We start from the raw sequence: 24,675 nt of genomic DNA on the forward strand, positions 1-24,675 counted from the left end.
TGTGTGGGTAGCATTTATTTTTATTCAGGCGTTTGTGGGACATGAAAGGACTGTCCTCGATCTCATCTTCATCACAGGTCACATGCACAGCGTGTTGCCCCAGATTTGTCCATAGAACCTCAAAACACAAATCACCTTTGTGTAAAAACAAGGCTAGCCAGATTGCCTGTTTTGAGCGCTGATTAACATAGGAGGGGTAGAGCAGTGACAAATCTGATTGGGGATTGAGGGGGTGTCATGATATTGGCCTGGGGGATAGGTTTATGACAGTCATAAATACCTCTTCCCCCCCTTTTCCTCTCTCTACCCTACTGAGGTTACATTTGCAAAACCCTTGGTTAACATAGAGATTCTGGGAACATCAGTAGGTGGGGGGAAATCCGAACAATTGAACATATGTGGTGGTACTTAATGAATATGATCAGGTCAGTTCGGTTGTCATCTGAGACATTCTCATCAATGATAAGATGACAAAAACTCTACAGTGGAAAGTCTACACATCAGAGTTATCGGATTCACATGGAATTGTTGTTCAATTTAAATGTTTGAATATGAAATTATTCGTGATGGGATGAAATGTCACTTTAGCTTCTAAAATGTGAGATTTGGGTTTTCATAAGACATGGCTCTGCTCAATCAGTGGCCCGCCCCTGTGAAGGGACGTGGGCTATAAAACTTTTCAAACATGCCCTCCTCTCCCTTCTTATATAAGCCCTTGACGACAATATAACCTCCTGTACCGAGGATGTGAGGACGACGGTCCAATGTCAGAATGGTTCAGATAATAACTACAGAACGAAGCCAACATCAGCGTGAGCTTTGGTTGCGAATGGTATGAACTTTGAACTCTTATTCACTACAGAAGTGATACCTCCTAGCCGTTGAGTTAGCAACAGCAGATGCAACGAGGGTTATGAATGAACAGACAGAGTATCCCGTCTATCACCCAACGACGTTACTACAACGTATCCAATTGACAACCAGAGACATTCTTCAAAGGACTCTCATCTACCACCAACGTACCGAAGCGCAGCTCAGAGTAAATATTTATTGCATTTTCTTTTTCCAAATGGGCGGTAATTTAGAATGCATCAGGTACTGTATTTACGATAGCACAGCTTCGCCTTTGTTCCTGTCTTCCCCCTCCTTCACTCAAACCCAGCCCCTTATCTTTTGTGTAACAAGCTGTCATATCTGTTCCACCCGCTAGGGACATTTTCCTTTATGACGTAATTTGTAATCAAGTTATGATTTAATTATGTGTATGTGTAATTCTGTGTGATTGGTTAGGTATTTAGTAAATAAATAATTAAACCCAATTTTGTATTGCTGATTCAAATTGTTAGCCAGGGTTCGTGCAGATAACCATAAATTTGCAACTTTCAGATGAGACTGAATTAAGATGAGGATTAATATTGACTGCTATTGATGTAAAATATTACTAGGTCTTTAAGAGTTTATTCGGAAGATAACAGCTCTATAAATATTATTTTGTGGTGCCCGACTCTTTAGTTAATTACATTTACATGATTAGCTCAATCAGGTGATATTAATTACGGAGAAATTATTTTATAGAATAGCATGTCATATCACTTAATCCGGCATAGCCAAAGACACGACAGGGGGCTCCAGGTTTCAGTTGAGCTTTGGGGAACATGGAGAGGTAAGTCATGATGGACTGCTCATCCTCACGAGGGTCGATGATCTTCTCTGGGGCAATGTCCTGGACGCAAAAGAGAAACAATGGTTATGTATATGTTTGTATGTCCTTTCCTGATGAATTATGCTAGCACCAATTATTCCCCAAACTGGCCTCTTCAGGTCACATGCAGGGTGACATCGACTCCTACAAGCTAAAACAACGTGCATGATGTAAATCTGCTACATTTCATGTATTCCTTTCACTATGAGCAAAGGACTCTACTTCCTGAAGGCTTTGTTAGTGTGGTGAATTCTTACATGCCCGATGATGTCGTAGGCCAAAAGATTATCCTCCAGAGGCTGTTCCGAGAAGTTAAAACCTAAAATGAAATCTGTACAAATTCCTAGAGTTACACCAATGTTTTCCAATGTAATGGGAACCATATGGGATCTTGAGGGGTGTTGACCACTCTCATAACAATTCAGGGCACGTACGTTTTGAAATGTCAGCCCTGTTCCCCTGTGATTTGGTGGTTTATTCAGTATGTAATATGTGGAAACCACAAGAGTGTTGATAGTCCGAGGACTCACCTGTGGCACTCCCAGCCACTCGTCAGCCTGCTGCATTGCCACTCTGGCATTGTCTACTTGCTGTACCTCGTCCCAGCTCTCCCAGTCTGGACTAAAGCCTGCAGGCAGGGAGAAAGACAGAGTATCAAAGATCAGGTCCTAGACTATATACGCTATAGGAAGTATGCTTTACCCAAAGCTGGATTTTGTTTTCATGAATCCAGTTATAGTTCACCTGGGGCCAGTCTGTCCACCAGTGTCCCAAGAGCCATGCCATTCTGCCAGTCCTGGCTGAAGTTGGTGATAGGCAGTTCGGGCACCTTGTCCAGGATCCACCCAACAGCCGTAGCTCAGGGGTCTGTTTCTTGGTCTTGTCCTCCAGTAAATGAGAAGAGATGGAGTAGTGTAGGATCCACACCAACCCCAAAATCAGCTTCATATTCCAGTCCACGATGGCCTTACTGTCTGTTGAGGCAGCACCGTATTATACCCACAAGAATGGATGGGAGATCCAGTGTTATCTAACACAAACAGTATCGCACATCTCCCAGGGTAAATCAAACAGTCCTATAGTCTTTACTTTTATAACAAAAATAATTGTGGCAACATGTGCAATGACATGACTGTACACAGTAACTGTGAGGTACATTAAACATAGACTAAACTGAATCATAGAAAACTGGCCAAATTGTATACTGTATAATTACAAGTAATGGTACCTAGAAATTAAAAATAAATATGGTATCTGCACAATGCAACCTCATGTAAAGTGTAACCAAAGAAGTGTGACTTTATCTTTTTCCTTAACTTGGCCTGGCTGCCAGACTGAAAATGATCCCTGAGCATTTCAACATGTCCCTTACCTATGGACATCATCTTGACATTCTCCTGTTCCAGAAACTCGAGCGCAGCAGAGACATTATCCAGCCTCATCTGTCTGAATGTGGGCCTGGTGTGGTACTTCCTGAACATCTTCTTATGGCTCAAGACCTCCAGTAGGGCGATGAGAGTCAGCCCGTCATTTAGGTCAAACTGAAGGTCATCTATGAACCTGTTTACACACTTCAGGTGCTTGTTGCACCACCGTGTGATGGTGTTCTTCTGGATATTCTTCAATGGTACATCATCTGTCAGGTTACACTCAGCGGCACACACACTGTGTTCAGCCAGAGAGACCTCGCTCTTGGTAAATGGCATACTGTAATATACTAACGTTGCTTGTTCCTTGTTGCCTTCTTCCCCTTCCTCTGTTGTTTTGAATCTGATCTGTCTGTCTCCCCATAGTGTGGTGGAGCTTTTAAAGAAGGGCGAGGTGTGGAATATGAGAAGCGATAACCTCACAAATTTCAGGAGTTTTTGCTGGAGGAGAGGGATAAAATATTCCCTCTCCGTGTTATAACACAAAACATTGTCCAAACTGTTAGCATAGAAAGAAGTGCATCAGACACTAGATTTCATGACCTCACTAGGATGTGTATTTAGGGTTATTGGATGGAGGTCAGTAAGAATATCCCTCGGATGTAAAGCTGATCCCCATCTGGGGGCCCTATGTGTAACATCTGCTTCCAACTCATACCCTCAAACATGTAGATCCCCTGAACGCAGCTCACTCTCCAGATCCCAATCACCTGAATTCTAATCACCTGCATGTCATTATCACACACTATTTAGTTCAGTTCTTTGCACCCCTTCACTGTGAGGTATTGTTTGTTTTGTGACACGTCTTTCAGAGCGCTGGGTTTCCCGTGTGTTATTCCTATGTATGATAGTTTTTGCCAGCCTCACTAACGACACCTTTTGCCTGTTGGATTTCCTGTTATCTACCTATTGCCTAATCCCCCGGACTACGTTACTAGCCTTTTCCCTGCCTGTACTGTTGCCCTTTTGGACCTCCAGTGTATGACCTTCTGCCTGCCCCTGGACCCAGATACCTGCTGCCTCCTGTGGTCCTTTGCAAGAAACACCTGCTGCGCCCTGTGCTTGAAACCAGCTCTGTCTCCCCTCGTGTTCATTACACTATGACTAATATCCAGGCCTGATTTCATCCCTAAACCCCCTGCCTGCATTGATGTTATTCATTATTAATATCAGGATAAGACTAATACATCATTTGATGGGCTAGAAACAGCTCACCTTACGTTGTCGGTGTAGCATCTGTAGCTCAGGGGTCTGTTTTTTGGTCTTGTCCTGGCCCCCGTCCTCATTGAGATGGACTGCAGGACGGCATTGAGGGGTGTGTGTGCATGCGTGATATTGAAAAATGTTGACTCTACATCTTTGCAAAATACTGAAACAAGAGTCCTCTAAACGCCAAACACATGTCCAAGTTTAAGGTACTTTCCTCTTTCTTCCGAAAGCACCTTTTCTGATTATCAATAGTAAAGTAATATCCATCAGAGATGCCTGCAGAAGTTAAAAAAAACCTGGCATGATAGATACTTTTTAGCCGATGGCCAAATCAACAACCGTTCAACATGACTCACATGCCATACTGTAAACATTGAGATTTCATACAGTCAATGAGAGTTTTCTACCAACCCAAACTTAACATGTGGCTCCACTTATTGTCTAATATGTGGTACTATCAGGGTAATGGAGAAAAATAATCATGATCATGAGATTTAGAAGGTTTAATTAAGGTCACACAAAGTACATTTTAGAGCAAATAGTTTTACTTCAAACTTAAACTATACCATCACCTATCTTTTTCAAAATACAGTATACTCCGCACAATTATTTACATTTGAAAAAGCAATGCTTGAATTACAGTATGTTTTGTGGTGAATTTAATTGGATGACAAATTAATTGATACTAGAGGTTTAAATTGCATGCAAACATTGATTCAAAAGGGAGGTAGGCCTACTGAATAGTCAACAGTTAACATCAAATTGAGGGGGAACTTCTAACTTCTTGGCCTCAAGATCATTAATCTCTGGTTATTCCTTAACCCTTTTTACCAGAATTATGTGAGTGAGTGTATGCAAATGATCTAAGATCATTCACCATGTATTCACACAGAGCTTAGGCGTTGCAATGCAGCAAATTAAAGTTTAAGGTGAATTTACATATTTTACTGGACTCTAAAACAAAGTGTTTAGGGCAGTTGGACCTCGAAGACAGGTCTTTCTGCAGAAATATTAATCATTATCAGTGAGGATAACAGTGTACAGTATCTTTAGCCTATATTCATTGTTGAAATCCTATTAGAAGATAGCCCTAATGTAAAACATAAAGAGAAAACCAAAAATGCATTTATGAGTTTCTGAAATTATACATTTAGGAAGATTGAACTTGTCTATAATTGTACAGTATATTCATTTCTCAAATTTCTCTAAAATATATCAGTGAAACTATATAAGTATTCAACTAAAGGGCTCTCCTTTTTAAAACATCTGAACATGAGTAAACAACTGAACAGATCAGGAGGCAATGCATTTAATAGGTTTAGTGTACAGAAGTCTGACCATATGTACGTATGTGTGCATGTTTGCACTAATATCCTTGTGTGTGTATGTGTGTCTCACACTCAGGTCCTGGCGTAGAGCACAGCAGCAGTCATAGTCGCTACCACGGCAACTGCATGAGGCACCCAGACGATCCATCCACTCTGAAATAGGAAGTGACACAAACTGAAACACTGACCTCAGCACCGTCTGACAGGCTGCTCTAGCCCTTTAATAGCACCTGATTGGCCAAAGCTGTCATGGAATGCACAGAGAACAATGACGGTTGAAAGCAACATGTTCACGTAGAGCAAGACGAGACAAAAATCAGCCCATAGAAAGAGAGATTCGTTAGATATTAATGATCCAGGCAAGAGGAGAAGATGTCATATTAGAAATGTTAGTTCTGCCATGGGGAGACATCATATTTTCCTCAGTATTTCAGAGGAACGAGAGAGACTTTTCAATTTCGAGACTTGAGATTTGTTTCATGCAGTGTGCTGACAGAGACAAACAATGCGAGATGTAGGCCGGGTTGACTGGACAGGAGTACGGTGTACCTTTCTACCACAATGCGCCGAAGCACCAATACAGCAAAGCCAGGATAAGGCCGATGAGTATGGCTTGGACAGGCAGCAATAGGGAGGTCTACAGGAGGGAAGGGATATTAAGACATCATTGGGAATGGGTGAGTTTGACCCCAGGAGAGTGGGTCAACTCATCAAATATACTGAGTGTATTAAACATTAAGAACACCTGCTCTTTCCATGACATTGACTGACCAGGTGAATCAAGTTTTATTTTTTTTATTTTTACATTTAACCTTTATTTAACTAGGCAAGTCAGTTTAGAACAAATTCTTGTTTACAATGACGGCCTACTCCGGCCAAACCCGGACGACGCTGGGCCAATTGTGCGCCGCCCTATGGGACTCCCAATCACGGCCGGATGTGATACAGCCTAGATTTGAACATGGTACTGTGGTGACGATTCTTGCACTGAGATGTAGTGCCTTAGACCGCTGAGCCACTCAGGAAAGCTTAAAAGGTTAAAGCTATGATCCCTTATTGATGTAAATTGTTAAATCAATTTCAGAGGAGAGAGAATTGAGACATGGATTGTGTATGTGTGCCATTTAGAGGTTGAATGGGCAAGACAAAATATTTAAGTGTCTTTGAACGGGGTATGGTAGTAGGTGACAGGCGCACCGTTTTAAGTGCGTCAAGAACTGTAATGCTGCTGGCTTTTTCCCACTCAACAGTTTCTCGTGTGTATCAAGAATGGTCCCCCACCCAAAGGACATCAGCCAACTTGACACAACTGTGGGAAGCATTGGAGCCAACATGGGCCAGCATCCCTGTGGAATGCTTTCAATACCTCGTAGAGTCCATGTCCTGACGAATTTAGGCTGTTCTGAGGGCAAAAGTGGATGCAATTCAAAATCAGGAAGGTGTTCCTAATATTTTGTACACTCAGCATATATTGATATTGGTACATAAAATACACAACACAATATGTATGTGACCATATTCTAACATACTACAAGGGTGTCCAAGCGTGTCTAAGTCTAGAAGTAATAGTCAAGGGACAAGCTGGTTGGGAGGAGGAGGGGAGCAGTTGTGGTGTGATTAGAAAGGCTCTGGTGAACACCTGTTGTATCTTGTGCACGTGTCGAATAAACTCTGAAACTTTTCAACTTGAAACTCAAAGGAAGAGGTAGCCTGCTACTGGTGATGCTTGAAGTCAATTTCATCTGAACTCATCTCAACTCAACATTTGAATTCAACCCAACATTTCCAAAACATATATATTTACAGAATGCATGTTGAAGATGATTCATGCAATATTCCTCCCTCTTCTTAGTCGCAGTATATTTTTTAAAGTCTTGATAGTGGATAACTCACTTTGTTTCCTTTCTCCCGCAGCATTTTCAGGTCAGCTTTACACTCCTCAAGCTCATCAGTGATCGACTGCTTTTCCTGTTCGGTCCTCTCAAACTTCTCCTTCAGGTCTGACAGCTCAGTCTGCGTCTCTTCGTACTGAAAACAGAGGTTATAAATATTACAGGGCATTCATAAAACATGCATAGTTTGAGCAACCGTAAGGATTCTGTTTCAAATGGGATAAAACGGCGGTTGTAAAAGTTCAGGCCCTCATCAAATACTTTGAACAAATACTTCCTTCCTCCCTTCTGTCATGACGTTGGCCTCTTTGGGTATAGCAAGCCCATCCCCCTCTCCCCGCCTCCCCCTTTTCTCCTTCAACTAGGTTGCTGTGGTCAGAGAGACGTCATAAATTCCTGAGAATCTCCTCATGGACACACAGTATAGAGAGAGTAGATTTTCATGGAGAACAAAGGAAATCCTTCTACCTCACAGAACTTGAGGTACGAAGAAATGTCATGTTCCGGAGAAAGTATAAAAGATTGGTGAAGAATCCAGCTACGAACTGGTCCGTTTGTCACAACTTGGGGAAGCTCATGGGAGACGGTGTGGCCACATTACCATAACACTGTTTATATAATAGCCTCAGATACGAGGTTTACATCTAATTGTTGTATAAAATGAATGAGTGAGTATGATACAATGTGATTTTGGACTGTTTAATGAAGGAAAACTCAAAAAGGGAATTGGATTTGAACTAAATCAGAGGACCGCCTCTGAGCCCAGTTAGGGTCAGACATCCTGGGACAGCCTTTTCTGCCATTCCGATTTAAACCCCCACTCTGGTTTTCGATCAGCAGACCGAGCTTACCTCAATTACGAGATGGCTAAAGGTTGCAGACCATGATTCTCTCAATCAAGGGAGGACAAAAGGTTGCAGACCATTGCTGAATCTTTTAACCATACCACGTGGTTAAACTCTTAGACTATCGATACCGACAGAATAAGAACAAGTCTTTGATATTAATTACTAGTCTGCAGCTAGGAATTCAGTATCATTGAACGCGAAGAACGACAACCGCCGAAACATCCATTCTATAACGAAACAAATTAATGTCACTCTGAACTATCCACTATAACCACGACAGAGAGAGAGAGGGAGAGACGGACAATTCTACAAAAGAAATTAACTTTTCACCAGCGATCAAGACGACACACTGAGAGTAAATCTATATATTGATTGCAATTGTTCCCGAATGAGTGAGCGTTCATGTGCAAAGGATTAGCATTTCAATTGTTATAATTATCACTTTGTAGTGACTTAGTCGATCCCCACTTCCCCTTTTGTCTAACAAGCCCCAATGCCGGTTTAGCCCACTAGGGCACATTCTCATTTCATGTCACCACATTTACCTTGTTTGTTTGTATATGAATTTCTGTGAATTACTTAGTTAGTAATAAATAAATTATTTAAGACAATTGATGTATGGATGACTCATGGTGAAGACTAGGTTTGTGCAGATAACCAACAATTTACGACGTTTGGAATGAGACTAACATGAGGTAAAGTAAATAATTCATTAATCAGAAGACTATGGATCAGATATGAAAATATCTGAAAGGTTATATTAGGAAATTATAACCTTGTAATCTGAATATTTTTCCTTGGTGCCCCGACTTCCTAGTTAATTAGTTACATTATTAATCAGTTGATCGTGCAATACTAATTACAGAGAATCTTTGATAAAAACTATAAGTCTTCAGTTAATGATAGTAAAGACACGACACTTCCATGAAGTGACCACTGGGCTAACAAGATAGGATTGTGATCCTTATGGGTTCCATTATATACTTAAGCAATAAGGCCCAAGGGGGTGTGGTATATGGCCAATATACCATGGCTAAGGGCTGTTCTTATGCACGACGCAAAGCAGAGTGCCTGGACACAGCCCTTAGCCGTGGTATATTGGCCATATACCACAAACCCCTGAGGTGCCTTATTGCTATTATAAACTGGTTACCAATGTAATTAGAGCAGGAAAAACATTTTTTTTGTCATTCCCGTGGTATACGGTCTGATATACCATGGCTGTCAGCCAATTAACATTCAGGGTTCAAATCACCTAGTTTATAATGTAGCTTTTTTTTTCTTCCTATCCAGTCATGTCAGATCATAGATCAGGGATTACTTCAAGGAAGGGAGGAAGACAGCATGCATGTGCCCACCTCTCTCTGCAGGTCCTTGGTGCGGCTGTCTGACTGGTCCAGCTGGCTCTGAAGTTTGGTGTTGTCCTGCTGGTGCTGCTCCTGCTGGGCCCCCAGCCTCTTCTCCATCTCCCCCTGAGAGAGCTCCAGGGCCTTCAGAATGCTGCCTAGCTCAGCACTCTGGGCACGTGAGCTGGGGGAGAGAGAGGGGTTGAAAGAGAGAGAGAGAGACAGAGGTTCAGGAACAGTGTTACTGTCTATGAATGATTTGTAGACCAATGTATTCTAATTGTGACCATTTCAATGTCAAATGTATTGGTCTGTTAATGTGTGTGTGTGTGTGTGTGTGTGTGTGTGTGTGTGTGTGTGTGTGTGTGTGTGTGTGTGTGTGTGTGTGTGTGTGTGTGTGTGTGTATATGTCTGTGTGTGTCGGTGTGTGCACGAAAGAAAGAGTCAAAGATAACTGGGCATTAGAGTAAGGGAGAGTGTGAGAGTGGCAGAGACAGACGTGCAAATACTGGGACCATTTTTGAGTTGAGTTGTGCACCGTCGAATCTGTGTATGATGTTTAGGCACAGATGCTCTTTTGTGATGCTCTCCAGTTGTGTTTCAGACTACAGACTGACCTGGCCAAATCCTTCTCTAGCTCCTTTTGTTTCTTCAGCATGGCCTCTTTCTCTGAGCGCATGACAGAACTCTCATTCTGTAGGTTCCCCTTCTCCTTCTGGTGAGCCCTGAGCAGTTCCTCCTTCTCCGCCCTGAGGGCAGCACTCTCCTTCTGGTGTGTATTCAGCACTTCCTGTTTCTCCAAGCGCAGGGATGACACCTCCCTCTGGAGGCTGGTGCACTCCCTCTGCATGGACTCCATTTCACCTGCTGTAGAAAACCATAGGGATGCTCAGACGTGGCATTATATCACAGCCTGGGTGATTGTCTGTTTCTGCTTCAGCCAACTCCTTGATACTTTCAGTAAAACTATTTAGTCAGTCTATTCGGGGCTAATTAGCTGCCCAAACTAAGTTGATGTGGATATACTTTCATATGGATGCAACTTTGTGTACAAATGCTTTATAAATCACACATAAATAGCACTCATTATTACAGATAAACATTGTGTGTACAGAATATCAATATTTGTTATGTATTTTCTATGCACTGTATATGTAGTACCTTGCAGTGGTAGAAAAAGTACCCAATTGTCATACTTGGGTAAAAGTAAAGATACCTTAATAATAGAACATTACTAAAGTAAAAAGTGAGACACCCAGTAAAATCCTACTTGAGTAAAAGTAAAAGTATTTGGTTTTAAATATACTTTACATATCAAAAGTAAATGCTAAAATATTCTTAAGTATCAAAAGTAAAAGTATAAATCATTTCAAATTCCTTATACTAAGCAAACCAAATGGCATGATTTTCTGGATAGCCAAGGGCACAGTCCAACACTCAGACATAAAAAAAAAGCATGTGTGTTTAATGAGTCCGCTAGATTAGATGCAGTAGGGGTGGCCAGGGATTTTCTCTTTAAGTGAGTGAATTAGACAATTTTCCTGTCCTGCTAAGCATTCAAAATGTAACAAGTACTTGTGGGTGTCAGGGAAAATGTATGGAATAAAAAGTACATTATTTTCTTCACGAATGTAGTGAAGTAAAAGTAAAAGTACAGATACACAAAAAAACAACTTAAGTAGTACTTCAAAGTATTTTTACTTAAGAACTTTACACCACTGGTACCTTGTGACTCGGCAGCCTTCTGCCACTGCTTACTCTGCTGCTGTAGGTCACCTTGCAGGCCGTTAATCTCACGCTCGTACTTGCTGGCTGTCTCTCGCCACTTCTCCATATCCTTGGAGACGGTTGCTAAGTTACCCTGGACCGTAGAGACCTCCCGCTTCCAATCGGCGGTGGCAGCATCAAGGGTGCGACGCAGAGTCTTCACTTCTTCTCGGGATCTGTGCAGTTCATCTTGTGAACTCAGGGAGGCGCTGTCTTTCTGTTCTCTAAGGACCCCCAGCTCGTCCTGTAGCTGTCGCAGCTGGCCTGCTCACATAGAAGACAGTGGACATTTTTAAGGAGGAGAAGAGTTATATCAAGGCCGGTCCTTGCTGTTCTGCCCCAGCAAAACTAGAATAGTCCCAGTAAGCAAAATGATGTTGAAAATACATATTTTTCCAGATGTTGAAGTTAGGTTAAATTTAGGTTCTGAATGAAAGGTGAAAAGATATTTTCCATGTTAAAAATACATATTTTCCAGAACGTTAAAAAGGCATTTTTCCTGATGCAAAAAATACCTATTTTCAGGACATTGAAATCAGGAAAATTTTCTGTTGACATTTTTTTGTCATTTAGCAGATGGTCTAAGAGTGACTTACAGGAGCAATTAGGGTTGAGTGCCCTGCTCAAAGGCACATCAACAGATTTTCACCTAGTCAGCTCAAGGATTCAAACCAGCAACCTTTCAGTTACTGTCCCAACGCTCTTAACCGCTAGGCTACCTGCCACCCATGAACTATTGCTTGCTCTCGTGGTTACCCTCAACAGCTCAGGAAACCTGGGCACATGGAAAAGGCTAATACTAACGTCAACACTTGCTACAGTGGTCCCTAACAGTAAGTCAGGCCTGGAGTGCCACCCCAGTATCCATGCCCCCTTCTCTGGCTAGACAGAGCCCAACCATTGTGTCCGAAGGGCTGGGTGAGTCTGCCTTGGGGTCTGAAGCCATAGTGAGGCGGACATGGAGGGCCATTTTATCCTTTACCGGGCCCCATCTTCTTCTGCTTGGGCACTGGAGGACGTCACAAAGGAGCAGCTGGGTAGATCACCTGGTGTGTGGCGCGATTTCGGGAGACGGTAGGGGAGGGACGATTTCCCTGAGGTCACTATCCTCATCTGAGGATGAACCGGAGTGGTAGTCAGACGTCACCCTCTACACAGCGCTGGTCACCTTAGTCACATCCTCATCACTATCACTGTTCTGAATGAAAGTTGAAAATACGTATTTTACAGATGTTGAAAATATGTATTTTACAGATGTTGAAATGTTGAAATGAAGCAAATTTTTGGTTCTGAATGAGAGTTTAATATATGTAATTTATAGAAGTCTATGTTTAGGCCAAATCAAGGCTGGTCCAGACCGGACAAAATCTGAACCAAACATAGACGGCTTTGGATGTGGAAATCAAGGCCGGTCCGGTACTGCACCAACAAAAGACATCCAAAAGGCGGTGAAGCTCTCTCTATCTCACAGAACTGAACCAACAACACAACTACACACAAACTTTAACCACATATACAGTAGCCTAGATTCATGAACAGTCACGCATACAAACAAAAATCCAGCTCTACCCACACACATTCCTACACATTTCTCACACACCCCAAAGTAATTCTAGTAAGGAAGATCCAAGGCAACTTCAAACACACACACTTTGGTCTATAACTACCGTGTAGGAATTTCAACTGTTTTGCAGACTCGTCAGCTTGCTGCTTGTTGGCTCTCCTCTCCTCCTCCAGGAGACCTATAATGTATGACACAAATAATACAATAAGTTAACTTCTCTAACTATGAACATTCACTGCTGCAGCTGTTGTGTGAAGGTGTGTATGCTTGTGCCTGTTATCTTTGTACAGTATTGGCTAATGTCTGTAAGTCGCTTTGGATAAAAGCATCTGCTAAATGGCATATATTACTATTATAATCCACTGTTGGGTGAGTGTCATTCCTAAGCTTTTCCATTACCTTGCAGTTCCATGCATTTCAGTTTCCCTGTGTTGGAGAGCTCCTGGGCCTCACGAAGCTCCTCGTTCAGATGCTTGATGACTTTCTCTGAGTCACTTGTTCCTGTGTTGGATCGGTTCATCTCATCTGGGAAAGGAATGGAGGTAAATACAGTGTTCAGCAGAGGACAGACCAACATGACAGGGTGGAGACTTACAGTGTATACGGAAAGTATTCAGACCCCTTGACATTTTCCATATTTTTTTAGGTTACAGCTTTCTTCTAAAATTGCTAAAATCATCCTGAGCGCTCTGGAGCTGGTTTTCATCAAGAATCTCACAGTACTTCGCTCCGTTCATCTTCCCCTCGACCCTGACAAATCTGCCAGCCCCTGTGTAACAGTATAGCTTCCGTCCCTCTCCTCGCCCCAACCTGGGCTCGAACCAGGGACCCTCTGCACACATCAACAACAGTCACCCACAAAGCATCGTGACCCATCGCTCCACAAAAGCCGCAGCCCTTGCAGAGCAAGGGGAACCACTACTTCAAGGTCTCAAAGCGAGTGACGTCACCGATTGAAACGCTATTAGCGTGCACCACCGCTAACTAGCTAGCCATTTCACATTGGTTACACCTACTACTGAAAAACATCCTCACAGCATGATGCTGCCACCACCATGCTTCACCGTACAGTTGGTGCCAGGTTTCTTCCAGATGTGACGCTTGGCATTCAGGCCAATCTTGGTTTCAATCTTGGTTTCATCAGACCAGAGAATCTTGTTTCTCATGGTCTGAGAGTCTTTAGGTGCCTTTTGGCATGTGCATTTTACTAAGGAGTGGCTTCTGTCAGGCCTTCTGGAAGGTTGTCCTTCTGGAAGGTTCTCCCAGAGTGTCAGAGTGACCATTGGGTTCTTGGTCACCTCCCTGATCATGGCCCTTCTCCTCCGATTGCTCAGTTTGGCCTGGGGGCCAGCTCTAGAAAGAGTCTTGGTGGTTCCAAACTTATTCCATTTAAGAATGATGAAGGCCACTGTGTTCTTGGACCTTCAATGCTGCAGAAATGTTTTGGAACCCTTCCACACATCTGTGCCTTGACACAATCCTATCTCGGAGCTCTACAAAAAATTCCTTCGACCTCATGGCTTGGTTTTTGCTCTGACATGCACTGTGGGACCTTATATAGACAGGTGTGCGCCTTTCCAAATCAAGTCCAATCAATTGAATTTACCACAAGTGAACTCCAATCAAGTTGTAGAAACATCTCAAGGACGATCAATGGAAACAGGATCAGTGGTGGATAAAGTACCCAAATGTCATACTTGAGTAAAAGTAAAGATACCTTAAAAGAAAATGACTCAAGTAAAAGTGGAAGTCACCCAGTAAAATACTACTTGAGTAAGTCTAAAAGTATTTGGTTTTAAATGTACTTAAGTATCAAAAGTAAATGTAATCGCTAAAATATATTTAATTATCAAAAGTAAAAGTATAAATAATTTCAAATTCCTTATATTAAGCAAACCAGATAGCACAATTTTCTATAATTTTTAATTAACGGATAGCCAGGGGCTTCAACACTCAGACATAATTTACAAACAAAGCATTTGTGTTTAGTGAGTCTGCCAGATCAGAGGCAGTAGGGATGACATGGGATGTTCTCTTGATATGTGCGTGCATTAGACAATTTTCCTGTCCTGCTAAGCATTCAAAATGTAACTAGTACTTTTGGGTGTCAGGGAAAATTTAAAGAGTAAAAAGTACATTATTTTGTTTAGGAATGTAGTGGAGTAAAAGTAAAAGTTGTCAAAAATATAAATAGTTAAGTAAAGTACAGATACCCCAAAAAACGACTTAGTACTTTAAAGTATTTTTACTTAAGTACTTTACACCACTGAACAGGATGCACCTGAGCTCAATTTCGAGTCTCATAGCAAAGTGTCCGAATACTTATGTAAATAAGGCCTTTCTGTTTTTAATATTTTATAAATGTGCAAAAATGTCAAAAGCCTGTTTTTGATGTTTTGGCCGATTTATTCAATTTTAGAATAAGGCGATAGTCAAGGGGTCTGAATACTTTCCCAATCCACTGTATCTACAGTAGGGGAAAATGAGGACAAATGTTCTCGTAAAATTATAGATGACTGACATTAGCCACATGTGGTCTGGTACTTTCTATGACCCTCGTTAGGCCTTTGCGAGATTCCAAAGCTAATGTCAAACTTGACTGAATGTCTGACTCTCTGGACTATTTTGCCTCCCCACTCCCTGCCAACAGATTACATTTAGCCATGGATGAAATGTGAGATAATTTCCCAAGATGACCAAAAATTGTACTATTACATAAACTAATTACATCCCAAAAATAGAATAATTAATAATGTCATCTGAACTCACATATTGGGGTCCGCTTATATTAGCGGGCACTTATAGTAGTCAAGCCCTTTGATGTACCCTCAAAGTAATCACATTTCTCACAGTTTCAAAGCAATGACCTCTACTGACTATGATTTCATAGGTCGAAAAGATGACTAGTAGAGAAAGCAACGCATAACTCTCTCTCAAAATAGACGGAATAAAACCCAGCTAAAACTCTTCTTCTAATCTGCCAGGGCTGTAAAAAGAGACGACATCATCCTAGATCAAGCGTTTGGCAGAGGCCAAAACAAGACGCCATAACAGACGGAGCCTGTGCACCATAAATGGTAATATAAGAGGGCTATGATATCACTGTGGCAGACACTGTATCAGTGTAGAAACTAACAATATGTTTCAGATAACAGACATGCACGCACAACCTCTCACACTCGCTGGCTCGTTTAAATACACATGTGCAAATGTTACTGTGGAATATTAGCTTTGACGTCAAACCAGATAAATAATTAGAGATGTTAGTTATGCTAATAAATGTCCATAAACAAAGCAGTGTTTAGAGTCTGCTGGAGGCTGGTGGTGCACCCACCCCCCATCCCTGTTCAAGCACATGACCTCCCACTGTGTGTGAAGACAGGGAGGAATGCTCTGGCCTCTATCTGAGAGAGTGCGTGTGTGTGTGTTTGTGTGTGCGTGCATGTGTGTGCATGTCTGTAAATGGCTGAATGAGCATGAGAATGTGTGTAGGTGTGTGTATGGATGTTTGCGCCGAGCATATGTCAGGAGCTGAGTGAGTTTCGTTGTGTGTGTTTCTCTGAGGAAATGGATTCTTCGTGAGGAGCTGAGTGAGGTTAAATGTGTCCGTCCGTGTGTGTGAGAGAGAGCGAGAGAAACTGAGAGAGAGAAAGCAAGAGAGAGGGAGAGAGAGAGAAAGCAAGAGAGAAAGCAAGAGAGAGTGAGAGAGAGAAAGCAAGAGAGAGGGAGAGAAAGAGAGGCTGTGTGTGTGAGAGAATGTGTCCGGTGGTAACAGGATGTGTTAGCGCAGGGGTATCAAACATATGGCCTGTGGGCCCCAAAATATACAAATAAAAAGCTCTATTTAATTTAAAATCACTAAATCCAAATTGAAATGACAAATGACAATGTAGAAAATTACAATGGACCTACCATACTGTTTCGTGACTGTGTTCAGCTCGCTAATAATCACCAAAATGAAAGCTAGACAGTCAGGGACCTTAGAAAATTCCAAAAACGGTTGAGGACTATTTTATGCAAATTCTGACCGTGAGGAAATATAACTAATTTTCATCCGGATCTCGTTAAAAACCGAACACGGCCCCGGAATGTATTTTTTTGTTGACATCCCTAAGTTAAAGGTTTATCTCTCACTGACACATCATGGTTGCCCATTACTTATTGGGATATTTGGTGTCATCAAATGATGCCGGATGAAAAAACACAACTGTGGAATATTCCTTTCTACGTCTAAACATATTCCAGACTTGCTTGATCATCGACCATTACGTTCCCTCATAGGCACCACAGAATGAATGTAATGAGAATCCTTCTAACCCTTTTTCTATTTTTACATCTCATCATGCTGAAGGCTATAGCCGTCATGCTCCATCCACCATAATGTCTAAGCCCGCTACCATTGTGGCAGCCATTCAAAACCGAGTCAGAGGCTTCGTGATTCCCTGACCGGTACTCTATTTGTATACATTAACACTCACAAAGAAATCTTCTGGTCTAGGCCTGATGCTTTGGATTACAGCTACAGAATATACTGCAGGTATAATGATTCCTATGTTATAAGGGTAACTTCATATTATTAAACTCTGATGAGATTTACACTATAAACTGTGAAAAAAGATAACCCTAAGGTCAAATGTGTTATTGTTGTTATGGTGAATAGCCAATGTGTTCTGTATAGCCGATGTGACTAGTGGCATTACTAATTAATTGATCATGCACAATTGATTCACTCACAGACATGCATCAGGAACATACACAAGGTACTCCAGTGTCCTCTCTCAAATGTTAACTTCTTGTTAGAATTGGTTGTCAATCCTGTCAACCTAAATGTCAATACTGTCATTTAACAGTCATTTGAGTTGATCCCTAATGTATTAAAGGCTCCTTCAGATTACGGTTTGATTCCACTTGAAACCAGAGAACTGTATCCCTAAACACAATGCCTTTTATAGCAATGCGAGCTCTTAAATGTCCTGTTTCCACACCCAGTCTTTCCTTTACAAAGTCTCTCTCTCTTTGACCCTTTCCTCCTCTCTCGGCAACGAGGTCTGGGATGACTTGCACAAGTCAGTAATAGAATAGGAGATGACTAGTTAAAGACATCAGAAGTGACCCAACAGATCCCGGTCAGTTATTATAATCTGTCCAACTACATGTAATAAGAATAAAGAGAAGGTCTCACTCACCTTTAATGAGTGAGACCTTCATGGGTTCTTTCAGCTCCTGATGATCCATTTGCTTATCTGCAAAAAAGGATACATTATCATTTCATATGAGTACAGTGACTTTGCAAACAGTTCGGGGTGAGAGATGAGCTAACTTGAGAATAAAATATTAACAAGATATCATAGCAGAAGAAGAAATCAATAACATAACATATGAAGCACAAGACTGAAAAATGTAATTGAATGTGAAATGAATGTGCATACAACGTACATTGAGGACTTTATGAAGAGATGTTGTATTACAATTCTATGAAAGGAATTAAAAATGAAAGGATAATAATTGAAAGTAATAAAGCCTATATAAATAAGTACATTACATTTCAAAACATATAATAATGTGATATTACCTCAGGTCAGGTGTTCTCTGCTATTATCAGTGCTGGGGCTACAGCAGTCCCTGGCATGAAGAATTCTTTCCAACTATCTGATTTTTCAGATGCGAAATGGAATAGTCCATCTGAAGAGGGGGACATCAAATGCAATAACAAAGACTCTCCATCAGACTGCCAAGCTATTTTCCAAGGCATGTTAGGAAAATAACCACTGGTACAGTAAAAATGACTGGTTGATTACATTGAAGGTAGTCAAAATCTAATGATAGAGGTCATCCAGATCAAAACAATAATTGTCACAAATAGTCCCCCCTCTTCATGGTGGAGGGTCCCAGTCTTTCCACACTAGGTCATGAATCTGACTGGGGCATCTCGGAAGCTGCAGCTGCATACTGAAACAGAGGGAGGTTTTGTTCAGGGAATGAGCTGCTCCCAGGCCAGTTGGTACTGATGTAGAAATGGGGGCTTAGCCTAACAATAGGACCTTCCAATGTGAGATTGTGTGAGAGTGGGTAGTGTGTGAGTGTATGAGTTTCGGAGTGTGTGTGTGTGTATGTGTGTCTGTGTGTGTGTGCCCTTGTTATGCCAAGTAGGGCACTGCCATTTCCCTTTAATTTAACTCCATGCTGACCATATGTTTCCATAAGGATAAATTATGCTGCAACATTTTGAGCTCTGAATGGGGTACTGTTGACAATAAAAGCAGGACATAGAATAAACAGAAACAAATGATGTGGAGTATGACATAATATAAACGGGTGTAATGTTAGATGTGGAGAATGCAACTAATACACTGAACTAATGTGGTGTGACATTACAAAGGTTAGGAGGCTTTGCCAGAAGTTCAGAATGGGACAGAATAATAAAAGAGATTTAGCAAAACCGCAGAGACTAATCTAGGAAAACCATGAATGAAGGAAATACTGCCAGTACACTTCCCTGATACGTGTACATATTGTAATATAAATTGTGCATTCCTGTATTATACTTATGCTAAAAACATTTTATTATTTCTTATTGTTGTTGCATTGTCGAGAAGGAACCTGCAAATAAGTATTTCATTAGACAGTGTATACCACGTGTATCCTGTACATTCAACTAATAAAACTTGAAACTACACAGTCTCAAGGACAACCTAGAGAACTGTGACCAAAACAGAATGAAAAAATAGAATGTAAATACCACCAGGGTAATACTGCCACTCTGCTGTGCATTTGTGGGTGTGACAACCAAGTACTGTGACTTCCACAGTACTACAACGTTTTTCCTCCTAGACTGAATGGATGCATTTGATCATCCATGTACAGATGAGTATAAATGAAGAAGGGAGTTAATAAAATATTTCCTGTAGGGACCCACGTTTTTTCTGACCATGTGATGTCACCTGGAGTGGAGAAAATATGTAACCTAATTAAAGGGTTGAACTAGGGCCCAGTTTGTACTAGTCAGGTCATGTGGTTACCCTTAAACATAGAACTAAATCTGTATTAGGCCCTACCAGATCAATACATTCTCATCAATGTCCACTTTAATACAACTTATACTGTATTGTGTTTAAGCTGGAGACACACAATATATGTTTTTATATTTCCTGGAAGTATCCTGTGAGAAAAGGTAGAAAAGCAAGAGAGCTCTATACATAGACCTTCTGAATAGTATGAACAAAAAAACTAGGAAAAAGAACAAGGTCACTTCAGTTAATTTCCCAGTTGAACCGTTTGGGAGTGTCTTATGATGAGATTTTGTAGAACTATCGCTAGAAAAACTCAAGACTAAGTCATCTCAAAAAATCCCTTCTCAATAATGAATACATGAATTCCAAACAAAACCTATTTTTTTTATTATCCTTTCTTCAACAATCTAATTATCTTCATTAACACGCGCTCCAGCAGGTGTATCTCACTGATCATCCCTAAAGCCAACACCTAATTTGGCCGCCTTTCGTTCCAGTTCTCTGCTGCCTGTGACTGGAACGAATTGCAAAAATCGCTGAAGTTGGAGACTTTTATCTCCCTCACCAACTTCAAACATCTGCTATCTGAGCAGCTAACCGATCGCTGCAGCTGTACATAGTCTATCGGTAAATAGCCCACCCATTTTTACCTACCTCATCCCCATACTGTTTTTATTGAATTATTTTCTGCTCTTTTGCACACCAATATCTCTACCTGTACATGACCATCTGATCATTTATCACTCCAGTGTTAATCTGCAAAATTGTAATTATTCGCCTACCTCCTCATGTCTTTTGCACACAATGTATATAGACTCTCCTTTTTTTCTACTGTGTTAATGACTTGTTAATTGTTTACTCCATGTGTAACTCTGTGTTGTCTGTTCACACTGCTATGCTTTATCTTGGCCAGGTCGCAGTTGCAAATGAGAACTTGTTCTCAACTAGCCTACCTGGTTAAATAAAGGTGAAATAAAAAATAAATAAAAAATAAAATTAACCCACTACCAAACCCCTTTTTTTCTGTGCTAGTCGAGCAAGTGACAATAAGGTATAAGCCTGCCTCAATATTAGACAGAGAAAGAACTCAATTTCATATAGGCCTGCCTACCATCCTTTATTAGTGTCCTCATTCCAGCGATCTCCACTGAACCCTAGCCTGAAGGCCCAGCATCATACTGCCCCCTTTTTCTCTCTCTCACAGATGAACCATCAAACAGGCAAAGCATCAATACATGACTAAGATTGTATCCTACTACACCGGCCCTGACACTCGTCGGATGTGGCATGGTTTGACTCTTTCTCCATGGTGAGGATCAAAGGTGCCAGATCATCTTGGCACATGGCAGACAGATAGCCAGACCCCCCTCCCACAGGAGAGGAGAGAGGGGGGAATTGGGTCAGTTTGATGACTTAACAGCCGGTCATAAATAGTTTGCAGAAACTCTCCTTCCTTGCCCTGCAGTATTGGGAAATAAATTAATTTATCTACAGAAGACCTTTGCCGCCTTAAAATTCTAATGGCCAGAGAATTAACTTTGGAACAATATTCATAAGACAGGAATGGTAAGAACAGTCTGTTGGGATCTAAAGAATAATCCTGTCATATGGTTTATTATTTTGTGATGTCACTAAGGGCAGTATGACAAAGTAACTGTAACTCTGAAAGTGTATACATCCTATGTAACAAATGTTGTATAAAATATATGATTAAATATGAAAATACTTTTGTGACGGTAACAATGTGATTTTAGCCTTCTAAATGAGATAATTGCTTTTCATATAAACTTGTGCCCTGTCAGTAGCCATGCCCAAGTGAACTCAGAGTTCGTGTCAGCAAGACGGAATGCCCCCTTTGGCCAGAGTTCTTAAAAAGACTCACTAATGAAATTTACATTAGACAATCCTGACTTACAGCATGAGCTGAACCTTACAAAGTGGTTTAAACTCTACAGACCAGAAAACACTCTCGAGCGGCTAGCTGTTCTTTACCATTCGGCCATCAAATTTGCCACCAATGCTCCTTATAGGACACATCACTGCACTCTATACTCCTCTGTAAACTGGTCATCTCTGTATACCCGTTGCAAGACCAACTGGTTGATGCTTATTTATAAAACCCTCTTAGGCTTCACTCGTCCCTATCTGAGATACCTACTGCAGCCCTCATCCTCTAAATGCAACACCCGTTCTGCCAATCACATTCAGTTAAAGGTCCCCAAGGCACACACATCCCTGGGTCGCTCCTCTTTTCAGTGTGCTGCAACTAGTGACAGGAACAAGCTGCAATTTTTTTTTACTAAAACTGGAACGTATTATCTCCATCTCTTCATTCAAAGACTCAATCATGGACACTCTTACTGGCAGTTGTGGCTGATTTGTGTGATGTATTGTTGTCTCTACCTTCTTGCTTTTGTGCTGTTGTCTGTGCCCAATAAAGTTTGTACCATGTTTTGTGCTACTGCCATGTTGTGTTGCTACCATGTTGTGTTGTCGTGTTGCTGCCATGCTAAATTGTGGTCTTAGGTCTCTCTTTATGTAGTGTTGTGGTGTCTCTCTTGTCGTGATGTGTGTTTTGTTCTACATACAGTTGAAGTCAGAAGTTTACATACACCTTAGCCAAATGCATTTGATCTCAGTTTTTCACAATTCCTGACATTTAATCCTAATAAAAATTCCCTGTCTTAGGTCAGTTACGATCACCACTTTATTGTAAGAATGTGAAATGTCAGAATAATAGTAGAGAGAATGATTTCTTTCAGCTTTTATTTCTTTCATCACATTCCCAGTGGGTCAGAAGTTTACATACACTCAATTAGTATTTGGTAGCATTGCTTTTAAATGTTTAACTTGGGTCAAACGTTTTGGGTAGCCTTCCACAAGCATCCCACAATAAGTTGGGTTTTCCTACCTCATGATGCCATCTAATTTGTGAATGTGCACCAGTCCCTCCTGCAGCAAAGCACCCCCACAACATAATGCTGCCACCCCCGTGCTTCACGGTTGGGATGGTGTTCTTCGGCTTGCAAGCATCCCCCTTTTTCCTCCAAACATAACAATGGTCATTATGGCCAAACAGTTCTATTTTTGTTTCATCAGACCAGAGGACATTTCTCCAAAATGTATGATCTTTGTCCCCATGTGCAGTTGCAAACCGTAGTCTGGCTTTCTTTATGGCGGTTTTGGAGCAGTGGCTTCTTCCTTTCTGAACGGCCTTTCAGGTTATGTCGATATGGGACTCGTTTTACTATGGATTTAGATACTTTTGTACCTGTTTCCTCCAGCATCTTCACAAGGTCCTTTGCTGTTGTTCTGGGATTAATTTGCACTTTTCGCACCAAAGTACGTTCATCTCTAGGAGACAGAACGCGTCTCCTTCCTGAGTGGTATGACGGCTGCGTGGTCCCATGGTGTTTATACTTGCATGCTATTGTTTATACAGATGAACGTGGTACCTTCAGGTGTTTGGAAATTGCTTCCAAGGATGAACCAGACTTGAGGTCTTGGCTGATTTCTTTTGATTTTCCCATGATGTCAAGGCACTGAGTTTGAAGGTAGGCCTTGAAATACATTCACAGGTACACCTCCAATTGACTCAAATGAGGTCAATTAGCCTATCAGAAGCTTCTAAAGCCATGACATCATTTTCTGGAATTTTACAAGCTGTTTAAAGGCACAGTCAATTTAGTGTATGTAAACTTCTGACCCACTGGAATTGTGAAATAATCTGTAAACAATTGTTGGAAAATTACTTGTGTCATGCACAAAGTAGATATGCTAACCGACTTGCCAAAACTATATTTTGTTAACAAGAAATTTGTGGAGTAGTTGAAAAACGAGTTTTAATGACAACCTAAGTGTATGTAAACTTCAGACTTCAACTGTATATTTTTTTTTAAATCCCAGCCTGCGTCCCTGCAGGAGGCCTTTTGCCAGGCCCTCATTGTAAATAAGAATTTGTTCTTCACTGACTTGCCTACTTAAATGAAGATACGAAAAAAAAACATTGGTTCCACAAACGACAGAAGACGACGATGTGCAGGTTCGCGAAAAAAAATGTGCTGTTGATTAGTGATTGTCAGATAAAAAAAAATCTATATGTTTTCTATCGACTAAGAGAGCTTCAAAAACGGTTTATTCGATTGTGGGGTTTGAATATTGTGAGAAGTCAACAACATATTTGGTGAGAATCACAAGATAGGGTACAAAGTCAATTATATTCTAGGGACAGAAGCCTACATTAGGTGTTCAGTTTTCAGTTACAGCATTATTTAATCTGCAGTTGTTCTTTTTCTATTTTACTTTTTTGCAAATAATATTTAGATGTTAATAGTATCTTCTGATGACAATTATCACATATTTTAACTAAATGCAATCTATTAACTTCCAAATATAAGTAGGTACAGTATCTAGCTTTCCGATTACACGTTATGATGGAAATGATGGTCCTTTACTTTGTAAAAACCTTGATTGCATCGAGTGAATGTTGGACAAATATATTGGTTCCTTTCTAAACATAGCAATGTGAATGCAAATAGGACTGGGACCACAAATATGTGAAGTGAACTGGCAAGAGTTGAGT

General features: G+C 41.0%; 1 protein-coding gene across 3 annotated transcripts; it reads right to left on the reverse strand.

The window, feature by feature from the left end:
- Positions 1-4,826: 4,826 nt before the first annotated feature.
- On the reverse strand, positions 4,827-19,134 carry LOC139368841 (sarcolemma associated protein b). Of its 3 annotated transcripts, XM_071108248.1 has the most exons (11): positions 18,882-19,004; positions 18,656-18,765; positions 18,270-18,326; positions 13,483-13,608; positions 13,187-13,261; positions 11,478-11,783; positions 10,370-10,619; positions 9,765-9,936; positions 7,560-7,694; positions 6,216-6,303; positions 4,827-5,819 (listed from the first exon to the last, which is right to left on the reverse strand). In XM_071108248.1, the coding sequence occupies exons 3-10, from the start codon at positions 18,316-18,318 to the stop codon at positions 6,220-6,222; spliced, it is 1,197 nt and encodes a 398-aa protein (XP_070964349.1). In that variant the 5' UTR covers positions 18,319-18,326; positions 18,656-18,765; positions 18,882-19,004; the 3' UTR covers positions 4,827-5,819; positions 6,216-6,219. The 3 variants fall into 3 exon arrangements, with proteins under 3 accessions (XP_070964349.1, XP_070964348.1, XP_070964350.1); XM_071108247.1 differs by having other exon boundaries at positions 18,656-19,134; XM_071108249.1 differs by lacking the exon at positions 6,216-6,303 and having other exon boundaries at positions 18,656-19,023.
- Between the last annotated feature and the right edge of the window lie 5,541 nt (positions 19,135-24,675).

This window comes from Oncorhynchus clarkii, chromosome 16, assembly GCF_045791955.1.
Source record: "Oncorhynchus clarkii lewisi isolate Uvic-CL-2024 chromosome 16, UVic_Ocla_1.0, whole genome shotgun sequence".
NCBI lineage: Eukaryota > Metazoa > Chordata > Actinopteri > Salmoniformes > Salmonidae > Oncorhynchus > Oncorhynchus clarkii.